Source organism: Hyperolius riggenbachi, chromosome 6 (assembly GCF_040937935.1).
Source record: "Hyperolius riggenbachi isolate aHypRig1 chromosome 6, aHypRig1.pri, whole genome shotgun sequence".
Lineage (NCBI taxonomy): Eukaryota > Metazoa > Chordata > Amphibia > Anura > Hyperoliidae > Hyperolius > Hyperolius riggenbachi.
Genome location: NC_090651.1, coordinates 147,310,549 through 147,322,957, shown reverse-complemented (window position 1 = coordinate 147,322,957; position 12,409 = coordinate 147,310,549). Strand labels below are relative to the sequence as shown.

General features: G+C 45.4%; 1 protein-coding gene across 1 annotated transcript in view; it reads left to right on the top strand.

Annotated features, from left to right (window-relative positions):
* ASPM (assembly factor for spindle microtubules) overlaps positions 1-12,409 on the top strand; it is an 88,835-nt gene that overhangs the window by 13,801 nt on the left and 62,625 nt on the right. The window contains exons 2-4 of the mRNA XM_068240054.1: positions 6,593-6,736; positions 7,994-9,389; positions 11,885-12,019. Coding sequence (XP_068096155.1) covers positions 6,593-6,736; positions 7,994-9,389; positions 11,885-12,019 — 1,675 coding nt within the window. The remainder of the gene's footprint in view (positions 1-6,592; positions 6,737-7,993; positions 9,390-11,884; positions 12,020-12,409) is intronic.

Sequence of the window (12,409 nt, the reverse complement as noted above, 5' to 3'; positions counted from 1 at the left end):
TGGCAGTTAAAATTTGGCAGTTGGAAAATGGCAGTTAAAATTTGACAGTTGGAAAATGGCAGTTAAAATTTGGCAGTTGGAAAATGGCAGTTAAAATTTGACAGTTGGAAAATGGCAGTTAAAATTTGGCAGTTGGAAAATGGCAGTTGGAAAGTGGCAGTTAAAATTTGGCAGTTGGAAAATGGCAGTTACAATTTGGCAGTTGGAAAATGGCAGTTACAATTTGACAGTTAAAATGTGACAGTTGAAAAATAACTGCAAATACATGAAAATGAAAAATACAGGTGTGAGTTGAAGGAAGGGGGGAGGGGGAATCTTCTTTCCTGTTACTTCCTCTCGTCCCTGGCAGCCTATCTGTCCCTCGCTGCAACTCCAGTGTCCCCGGATCCCATCCATTGCAGATGCCGACCTCGCCATGTTGGGCATTTTCTGCACGTGCGCGCTGCTTGCGATTGCCCTCACGTGCCTGGAGCATTATGGGCCTGCACAGAAAATGCCGACCTGGCGAGGTCAGCATCTGCAACGAGGGGATCCCGGGACACCAAAGCTGCGGCCAGGGACAATAGGTAAGTAGATTTCCACGTACCAACCCCCCCCCCCCTCTCCCTGTCCTTCAACCAGTTCACCACTAGGGGTTTTCACCTTTTTAGCACTACTTAAGGGGCCCATACACTGAGCCGATTAGCGGCCAATCGATCGAAATCGATTGACCGGCTGATTTGATTTGCACCTGCCTAATTTTGTTTAAACAATTATTGCACACTTTCTGTAAATCCAATAAAGTTAATTTCACTTCTCAAATATCACTGTGTGTGTCTCCTATATGATATATTTAACTGACTTTTTTTTTTTTTTTATCGTAACCACCAACGATTTATACAGGAAAATCCATGACCATTAACCAGGTTGCCCAAACTTTCGCATCCCACTGTACTTTATAGGAATGCATAAGTGGTTAATCTAATGTGTGTATGGACCTTAAAGAAAACCAGAGATCAACTAAAGTATCGATACTTACCAGGGGCTTCCTCCCGCCCCATAAACGCGTGCGAGTCCCTCACTTTCCTCCTGCGGTCTGCTGTTCATCGGCAATCGGCCCCGGTAATGTCCTCAGTCGCGTTAAGTCTGGGTCTTCTGCACATGCATGAACCTGCTGCACATGCGCAGTAGACATGGATTGATGTCACTGAGCAGGTTACCGGGGCTGATCACTGCAGACCGCGGGAGGACGGCGAGGGACTCGCATGTGTTTATGGGGGGGGGGGGGAGGAAGCCCCGGATAAGTATCTATTCTTTAGTTTAGTTGATCTCTGGACCCACTAGCCTTATGTTACTAAGCAGTTGTGATTTTAAAAGCTCTTGCTAATGGAATGCGATGGGTGTGATTCCTCTTCGGCGATGTGATTTTAGAAAAATCCCCCATAGCATTGCATTAGCAAGAGCTTTTTCAAATCGCTAGCGTTTAGAAAAAGCTGCTTGTGGGATTTCGCCGTAACACTGATACAGGGCTGGAGAGCCCGAGGTGTGCTCATAACAAAAAAACAAAAAGTAGGCAACCTGATCTGGGGAGCTGAGTGGATCAGGTAGCAGCAAAAAAATCACCGCTCCCCGACGCTCCTGTTGCCGCACTGGCCCACTTTCATGACTTCTGGGTCATGACGTTGGGATGAAAGACTCTTTTCATTCACAGCATGCAGGGAGGCGGGGGAGCGGCAGGGGGCATGGCCAGAGAGAGAGCTGCCCAGCGGCAGCTCTGGAAACCCTGTAGGAACGCCCCTATCGGGCGTTTTGAACAGGGAATACCTCTCCCCTGTGTTTATCTCCGGGATGGCGACAAAAAATGTTGCCAATCTCGTGGGGCTATAGCGCGGTGGTGAGGGGGGAGGGGGGGGGAACACAGAGGCATGTCGTGAGGCTGAGAACATGCCTGTGTGTCCCATCTGCCCCCCGAGAACCACCTCTGGTTCTCTTTAAGACCTCTTTCACCACCTGTTAGCTGGACAGGCGACTCCACTATGCTCAGGCCCCACATGTCATGGTTCTCTGCCATATGGTGTTTCAAATACTGCCATTCCGCTGCATTTTTAATTGCACCCAAATGGCGCTTGCGAGCAGCAGCTGGGAGGCTAAACTGCCTGACAAGTGCACAGTTCAGCCTTCCATCTGAAAGAGGCCTAAAACTGCTACAAAGTACTTATGTAGGTATACTGCTGCCAGCGGCTATAGCTAAGCATCCTGCCCTGTTCTGTGCATGGGCGTCCGCAGAAAATTTTCCGGGGGGGGCGAAAAGTGGGGAGCAAAAAGCGGGGCGCTGCAAATCTGGGTTGGTGTTGTGTGGCGTGCCAAAAAATGGAGCTATGTCATGCGGCCGAAAAATGGGTGTGGTCATGAACCAGAATGTGGGTGTGGTCGTGGGTGGAGACAAGTTTACATGAACTAAGCAATGGTGGGACATTAGATTAGGACAGTGGTGGCGAACCTTTTGGAGGTCGAGTGTCCAAATTGCAAAGTCACTTTACTATCACAAAGTGCCAACAGCAATTTAAACTAAATACAAACGTTTTAACTCATACATGAACATTATGGAAAATTAAGTTGAAAATAAACTGTGAAGATAAACAATTTCATCCATCGTACTCCTGAAAAAATATATTTTTTTTAGAACCTCCCAGTTTCATTTTCTGTTTTAAAAAGCGGAAAAAGTAGGTTTAATGCTATTGTCTCATATGATGATGATTCAGCTTTTTCCATAGTCTCGCAGTTAGCAATCATGTGACCCCCAACAAGACAAATTCAGCAATCGTGAGGCCCCCAACATGACCAACTCAGCAATCATGAGGCCCCCAACAAGACAAATTCAGCAATCATGAGGCCCCCAACAAGACAAATTCAGCAATCTTGAGGCCCCCAACAAGACAAAGTCAGTAACCATGAGGCCCGCAACAAGACAAATTCAGCAGTCATGAGGCACATAAATAGACAGCTTTTCACATAAATAGGCAGAATGCCCCCTTAATATGTAGACACCTCTCACCTGGCAGCAGTTCCCCAAAATACACTCAATCTGACAGCAGTGGTTCCCCAAAAATAGGTAGCCCCAGGTCTATAGGTGTCACCAGAATAGGTGGCCAGCGGTATAGATGCCCCCAGAACTGGTAGCCAGGGGTAGGGATGTCCCCAGAACAGGTAGCCAGGGGTATATGTGCCCAGTATATGTAGGCAGGGGTATATGTGCCCAGTATATGTAGGCAGGGGTATATGTGCCCAGTATATGTAGGCAGGGGTATATGTGCCCAGTATATGTAGGCAGGGGTATATGTGCCCAGTATATGTAGGCAGGGGTATATGTGCCCAGTATATGTAGGCAGGGGTATATGTGCCCAGTATATGTAGGCAGGGGTATATGTGCCCAGTATATGTAGGCAGGGGTATATGTGCCCAGTATATGTAGGCAGGGGTATATGTGCCCAGTATATGTAGGCAGGGGGTATATGTCCCAGTATATGTAGCCAGGGGGTATATGTCCCAGTATATGTAGCCAGGGGGTATATGTCCCAGTATATGTAGCCAGGGGGTATATGTCCCAGTATATGTAGCCAGGGGGTATATGTCCCAGTATATGTAGCCAGGGGGTATATGTCCCAGTATATGTAGCCAGGGGGTATATGTCCCAGTATATGTAGCCAGGGGGTATATGTAGCCAGGGGGTATATGTCCCAGTATATGTAGCCAGGGGGCATATGTCCCAGTATATGTAGCCAGGGGGCATATGTCCCAGTATATGTAGCCAGGGGGCATATGTCCCAGTATATGTAGCCAGGGGGCATATGTCCCAGTATATGTAGCCAGGGGGCATATGTCCCAGTATATGTAGCCAGGGGGCATATGTCCCAGTATATGTAGGCAGGGGGCATATGTCCCAGTATATGTAGGCAGGGGGCATGTGTGCCCCAGCAGGAGGGGAGCAGCGCAGAGAAGAGGGAGAGCTATGGGCACTCACCTTAGGGGGCTCTCCCTCCCTCTCTCGCTCTCCCCTCCGGAGTCCGGAATGAAGTGGGCAGCGGGCGGAACTTACCTCCTCTCTTCGCACGCGCCGGATGGATTAGCCGCTACTCTGGTCTGATCCAGACCAGAGTGCGGCACCAGAACTTCCGGCGCAGGAGCGAGAGGAGGTAAGTTCCGCCCGCTGCACACTTCATTCCGGAGGGGACAGCGAGGGTGAGAGAGCCCCCTAAGGTGAGGGAAGGGGGGGGGGGGAGAGACGTCCGACCTTCCCCACTGTGCCCATAGCTCTCTCTCTTCTCTGCGCTGCTCCCCTCCTTCTGGCTGCACGGGCACGTGGCCAGGGGGGGGGGGGGGGGCAGCGGGCGTCCAGGCTCGGGCAGATGCCCGGTTTTGCCGTATGTGCGGACGCCCATGGTTCTGTGGTAAGAGGAGGTTGGACTGAAGGCAGCATCCTGGGTTGAACCAGACCTCATATAGCTGCTGATAATAATTAGCCAGATTATTATTTTTGATTTCTATAGTGCCAACATCTTCTATAGTGCTGTACAAAGTAAATAGTTGGTAAGTGGTTTGAGACATCACCAATAGTGGTGCATGTTGATATGATAAATTATCAGAATAAGATGAATTTGAGAGCCTTGGAGGAGGATGTGAACATGAAGTGCCGCTCGGCTGCATGCTCTGCAGTAACCTTGCCAGGCGGTTTCCCTGACCCAGGCTCGGTATTACCAATCGCAGCATGTTACCTTTTAGGGAGGTTAAAGAAACAATATAACCTCACTGTATGGACAGCATATAGTCAGACTCAGCATAATAATGTAGGGAGGTCAGGAACTTATAAAATTTATATGCGGATGACATCCAAATTTATTTCTATTGAAAATCAAAAGAACTTATTAATTGTCCTAGGCCATGAGTGTAAACTGAGTAGAGATCAAAGGACAAACCGCCAAGCGGTACACCAAGAGACAGCGGACGTAAAGCGGAGTTGGTATTGGTGTAGGAGATGGTGAAGGAATGCATGTTGCAAAGTTGCATGCTATTTGCAACAATATCCATGGTTCCATTCTCCTTGTGCTCCCGCTGCTCACTCAATGGCAGAAACAGCTGTCATTTAAAGATTCTGAAGCCAAATAAATTTGCTCTTTTTATTGCCTACTTATGTTAAGCAGTAAGATCAAAGCTGATTCGCCGCAACAGTGTGGCAGAGCGATGTATTTATCCACCCCATAATCCCCAGGGGCAAATTCTCCCTTCGCTTCCAGGAGGAGGCAGAGCTTTGGGCAGTAGCTCTGCCTCTACTCCAGTCAATCTCTGCTGATCTCCGCCTCTCCCCGCCCCTCTCAGTCTTCTTTCACTGAGAGGGGCGGGGAGAGGCGGAGATGGACTGGATGCAGAGCTACAGTGCAAAGCTCTGCCTCCCCCAAGAAGCAAAGTCCACGACCTGGAAAGCCGTGGAATTTTGCCCCAGGTTTTTTTCTTTTTTTGGGGGGGGGGGGGGGGATAAATACCTTGTTCTGCCATGCTGTTGCCGCAAATCAGCTTTGATCTTACTGCTTAACATAAGTAGGCAATAAAAAGAGCAAATTTTATTTGGCTTCAGACTCTTTAAAAGCTTACATCTCCTGGCAGGGATTAGGAGCCATGCTGTTTGGTTCCTGATTATGTGATTACTATGATCCCATGACTGGTTATAGTGCTCACTAATGGAAAAGCACTGCCACTCTCCCTGGACCCACCGCAACCACTGCTGAAGACTAGGATGTCATCTGATAGTTGGTCTCCAGATCAGGAACCATTGCATGGGCTTCTGATCCTGTTATTACTGTGAACATATGATCAGAGTGTGTCCACTAACAAGACCACACAGTAGTTTGTGTGAATAGAGATTATAACATATGAGCAATATAGGCTTTATTCACATCTAAAATCAAAATCCCTGATGGCAGCGATTTTCCAAATTTTTATTTTGGATTTGGGCACGTTCTATAGTTTAATCTATTCATGTTGCTATTCCCATTTGTCAAAATTTTGATTATTTATGGCACTTTCCCATTAAACTGTTGGTTGGTCAAAACTGGGATCTAGGCCTGTTGAATATTTAACAGCCCCCCCTAGTGTTTCCACCCCTCCCTTTAGACTGTAAGCCTCTGGCAGGGTCCTCCACTCCCTAGTGTAATCTACATGATCGTGTGCTCCTGTCCTATGACAGCCTGTACTTGTATTACTGGGCCTACCTAACCAGCCCATATTGCATGATCATGTATTTTGTACAATTTGCATGTATAACTTTGTTCTATGTGTATAACCCTATGTATGTCATCCTTGTATCATTGTATATATTTATTGTCCAGCGCTGCGTAATATGTTGGCGCTTTATAAATACAATAAATAATAATAATAATAGGCCACTGTAAAATGGTAATTCGTGCTGCTGTAGTGTAGGCCAATGGTATTCTGGTAAAGTTTTGTAAACTGAGTTGATCTGTTCTTACTAGAATTGCACAAAGTTAAACTTCAGTGATCTATTGCTATTATTATTATTGTCTATTGACCTGTTTAACTTGTTTATGTGTTTATTATGCAGCCATTTGAAACCATTCCACTGACAATCACATGGAATCCGCTAGAAGAAGGAGGAATAAGAGAACTTATTACGTTTGTTGTAAATGATATAGTGAAACACCAGGCTGTACTTCTGGGACATGCAGAGCTGCCAGCCAAGAAAAAGGTACATGCATAGGCACTTTGTCTAGTTTAGGAGACCCAGCAAGAGAAATCAAGAAATGTGATTGAACTGTTTCCTATGGGGATTCCTGCTGGGTCTCCTAAACCAGACTAGCACTCATGTATAATTGTGCAACAAGTACTGTATTTTCCGCCGTATAAGATGCTCTGGAATATGACGCATCTAGGTTTAGAGGGCAAAAACCAGAGAAAAAAAAAAATACTAAAACTGGTACGTCCATATTCCAGGAGCATTTTATACATGTGATCCCTCAAATGGTATCCTTGTGTCTTCCCCATGTGTCCTCCTGTATCCCCATGTCTCCCCCATGCGTCCTCCTGTCTCCCCTACATCTCTAATGACGCGTCATTGGAAGCCCAGCACTAAAGGAATCTGCACATAGAAGACAGAGGTCTGCAGTCCCTGCGGGCATGACTGAGGAGGTAAGCAGTTGCAGCTCAACACCTGGGGGAGAGGGGGAGCAGACAACACGTGGGGGGAGCCGTGCACACAGTGGAGACATGCGGGAGACGTGGTGGTGGAGACATGAGAGAGACAGGAGGATGCACACGAGCAGGGAATCCCTGACGTGGCGGCAGTTCGTATCGGCGGGTGTTCGGAAGTCTGGGATTCCCTGCCTTTGCCGTATGAGACGTAGGGACTTTTTCTCGACATTTTTTGGGAAGAAAAAGTGCGCCTTTTTCTCCCAAAATTAAAAAACGCATGCGATTTTAAAAGCACAGTAATGTGTACAGGCCCATATAGTACTGATATGGCAAGGGGATTTGCTTTCAGAAAGTGTGAAGCCTGCCATCCAGTCAACTGCGCTTGGTACAGACCCGGACAACAAACGCTGTATACTCCCGTTTTAACTGCCTGAGGAAGTGGTGTCACACCCATGAAATGCGTTGCAATATTTGTGGAGTGTATGAATTTAACATTTTTGTGCTATGTGTCTACGGTTGCGTCCTTTAGAGTGGTCAAGTATCCACCTCGACCACGTCCCTGTTTTAAACTTTCTATATCCTTTTGGCGCCTTTGTTCTCCTGCATCATGTCCTGAAAGCAGTGCATCTTGGCTACTATATTAACATTTATTTGTTCTTTTGGCCAACTAAAATAGGGTTTCTTTTTAATAGAAGGTGTAATAGAATTGTTTTCACTGCCCATGTAACAGTATGTCCTGTATCACAAGCATGAACATCTTCTGTACTAAATGCAACTTTTTATGTCTTTTTTTTTTTTTTTTTTTTTTTTTTAGAGGGCACGTTGGAATACCAGAAAAATGAAATCCCCTGTTGGATCCAAACATTCTGGACCAAGAAAAAAAGAACTTTGTACTACAGTCATTAAACATAAACCATTCAGTCTAACACAAAAAAATGTTAATGTGACAACTGGAAGGGCAAGAAGCCCTTTACAGTCCCGTGAAAATATTTCCATACCTGACACTAGTCCCACCCAAATTAAGAAGGCCAGACGGAGCACAGAAAACAGAGCGCCTCTCCACTGTAGTCCACCTAGCAATGATCTAGAGGATTTTGCACCAGGTGAACTCAGGAGGTCAAAAACATACTCTGTTTTGTGCACTACAGAGTATGAGACAATCCAAGAAGTTACAACTACTACAGTTCAGAAAGATTTTGTGATTGAAGAGGAACAATGGACTCTTACTGAACACAGGGTGGATAAATTGTCCATCTCCCCAATAAATCCAATACATCATATACAGCATAATTATACTTGTACACCAAGCATGCTAAATGAGTTTAAAACCCTGTCCCCAACTGAGTTTTATAATGCTGAACTTACAGTTAAATGTATGGGTCATCCTTCTGAAAAATCAATTTCCTTTGAAGAGTCTACACTCGAATGTTTTCTAAGCGCAAACTCAAAGATGCAGTCTTCACCCTCAGTGTTGCTTACCCCACAAAGGAACCTTTCAAATCTGGAATCCGTTGTAAATTATGTTTCAGATGGATACCTCAGTGCAACTCATCACACTCCAACTTTATCACCAGACCAGTTTGTGAGAGAGAATTTTCTAACGCCTCCTTCTGTGATTTGCGAGGCAGGAAAGAAGGAAAGCCAATCTAAAAGAAAATGTGTGGATAAAGGGTTTGTTTTTAAGACCTCTGGAGATCCAGAGCCTGTAGATTCAAGGCTAACTTACTGTGTAAAAAAGAAACCAGCAGGGGTTTCTCCCTTGCTGCTGAAAAATGGCAGCTCTGTAGCCAAACCTAGTGCGAAGGCTCCTGTAAACTCAAAAACCATTACAAAAGTCAAAGCTTTGGATTGTAATAATAAACCACATAAATCTCAGCTGAAATCACGTAGAAGGTTGAGGAACATTGAACTAGATGATAAACTGGATTCCCAAGTTGCTGGTTTTGAACATTTGCTGGAGATGGGTGTTTTAGACTTGCCTGTCATCAATGTATCAAGCTCTCCTGTGCATTCTGAATCTCCTGTGAGAGCAGATTCTACAAAACCTATTTGTGGTCGTAAGAGGAAAAGTGATGGTGTATCTGTTGCTTCAGCTGTTCCATGTGCTGAAGCTTTAAATGTTGATACCCAGCCCAAGAAAAGCCATATCTCAAAGCCTTCTGTGTGGCATCATGTAAGCAACAAAGGGCAAGAACAGAGCAATGGTGTTGGTAAGTATTCTCCTTTTTAGTGCTGTCCAAAATTGTGTATTTTATTTGGTGAAAAAAACTACTTTGGATGTATACTTTTTGTAAGCTATTATTTATGTAGTTTATACAAATATAAGCACCAATGTAACTGTAGTAAAAAGCTAACTTGATCACCAATATATTTCTCCTTCCTAAAATGACCCCCAGAGCAAATTCTCGGTTTATACTCTGGTCATACCTGGGCCCAAATGCAATTCACTTTTTCACCTGATATTTTAAAACTTGTCAATAAAATGCATTTTAAACCAATAGCAAGAAAAAAAATACTCAAAATTATAAATTATTTTGATAGTACTTTTTATCTACTTTTTGATACTTTATTCCATTGCAACGTGTTACTTTTTTTTTTTTTTTTTTTTTTAAATCAAGGGTGAAAATTTTTCACCCAGGACAGTGATCTGCAAACTTGGCTCTCCAGTTGTTTATGAACTACAAGTCCCACAATGCATTGCAGGGGACTGACAGCCACAGTCATGATTCATAAAGGCAAATGCATTGTGGGACTTGTAGTTAATTAACAGCTGGAGAGCCATGTTTGCAGATCACTGACCTAGGAGAAAACTCAGGTGAAAAGGTGAATGCCTATGGGCCGTATGTATGTAAACACGCGGGGAAGATCTTCCCCGCGTGTTTACATTTACCCTGCGAGCCGCGATCGGAGGCTCGCAGGGTGTTCACGGAGACACCCTCCGTGAGCTGACATGGAACGGCCGCATGGAAACCGCTTCAGGATTCAGGGGCGTACTTATGCGTACGCAGAATCCGGAAGTGGTTAAATCGAAGATGAAAAATTATCTCCTAGGAGAAAACTCAGGAGAAAAAATGAATTGCATATGGCCCCTGGTGTCTAGTGGTCCACACTCCACCTATACAGTGTGTCTGGTGGTCTCCCCTCCATCTCCCATGGGTGTGTTTCCTGGTGGCTGCCCTGCCTCCACTAATTGCAGAGTACAGGCAGTGGAGATGGTAGAAGATCATCTCAACTGCACGCAAGTCTTCTGTTCAAACCTCTAGTGTTTGAACTTGCGGAACTAGAGCGAGCTCAAATATTAGAGGCCGAATGCAGAAGAAGATACCTAGGAGTCTCATGCAGTGTGTCTGGTCCCGGATCAGGTGAGATGCTCTTCTTCTGCTGCCTGTACTCTCCAATTAAAGAGGAGGTAGGACGGCCACTGGACACCAGGAAACCCTGTGGGACTGGGAGGGGTGATCCCTAGACACCAGGTACATTGTATGGAAGAGAGAGAGAGAACTCTAGACACCGGATACAATGTATGGATGAGGGAGAGGGAACCACTAGACACAGGTACGCTGTATAGGGGAGGGGGTACCACTAGATGCTAGGTATGAAGGAAATAAATATGGCAGCCTCCATATCCCTCGTTACAGTTGTCCTTTAACTTACCAACCAGTGAGGTAGCTTACCAACTTGTGCAATAAACACCCCGGGAGATTAGAGCATTTGTTAAAACCAAGTGAGAAGTGAAGTATTTTTCAGGCTATAGCTTTCATTATCAAACACTCAGCATTTGATAAAATGTTACAGAAGGGAGCCATTCGATAGGAGGAGCCACCCCGTCCTGCTACTCCCTCCATTGGTGCAGAGGAACAACTGGTAAAATAATCCAAGCATGGTGTGCTTATTTAAAGTTAATGTAAACACCGGCTATTAAAAATTAAAAACTGATGCACAGATTCAGAGGGTCTAGAAGGGGACATGCTGGTCTAAAGGGATGCTGGGGATTCCTCTTTTTCCTCCTGCTATTGTAATGCTAATGTAATCACAGCACAGAAGTGGGAGAACATCACTAGTAGATTTATTTATTTGCAGATGCTTTTTCCCAGCATGTGCACATGTCCTGTGCTTCCCTGGCCCAGTGTATAATGCAAACTAGAGGCACAGCAGAAGCAGTGCTTCTCTCACCCCTCAGCCAGAGTCCAATGTGTCTCAGCTCATCTCTCATCCATGCTTCTCCTGCATGGTGTGAGGAGAGTGAGATTCCAGGCACTAGAATGAAGTGACATGTTTTTCATGTTGCATCAGTGACATATATTGCACAGTGGTGATGCCCTAAAAGGAAACCTAAAGTGTTTTTTAAAAAAGCAAGTTTAACTTACCTGGCTCTTCTACCGGCTCCCTGCAGCCATCCTATGCCCACGCCGTGCCAAACCAATGCTCCGGTTCCCCGCCGTGGCTCAATTTCGTTTTCCTGCAGCTGAGCCAGTTGGTGGCCACTGCGCTTGCATGGCTCTGGCCGCGCCTGTCCTCGTTCACACTCCCGTCGCCAAGAGCGTTATGTGCAGGCACAGTAAGAGGGTCTAATGGTTTTACTTTCTGGAACTGATTTTTCGCTAGACTACACAAGCTGTAAATTTACTGTTTTGCTTATTGCCATGTATACTTTGCAAGAAAAATGTTTTTCTGTGTACATTTATAATTCTTGTTAATTTTATAGTTTCTTCAGCACGGAAAGTTTGGAAAAGTCCTAAAGTAAACCATGAAACCATGAAAGGAAAACCTCAGGTGCCTGGTGATACGCAAGTGAAGAAGAGACTGGGGAGAATCGGTGACCAAGCCGTGCGGCGGACAGGTGAGAGTACCTTTGCTTGTCACCAAATTGAACGCCGCTAGCGATGTGCTCCCAATCCTGGAGTCGATCGACCAAAACTTTCCACGATCAACCCAACCGATCAATTTCGACCGTAAATCACTCAATTGGTCAATGGAGCAGGCTAAATGCTCCTCCAATTCGAACAGAGTAATCGCATTGTCTTTATATGGATGGGAATGGGTGTATGGCCTGCTTAACTCTCACTGATAAATCATTACTTGTTTTAAGGAGCCCATACATCAGAGGATGTATGAGCAGATCCACCAAGAGATAGATCTTTCTCTGATCGGATCTGAACAGGGAGAAAGATATGTTGGGCGCCCATACACCGCAGGATGATTCCTGATCGATTTCACCATGAAATCTCTC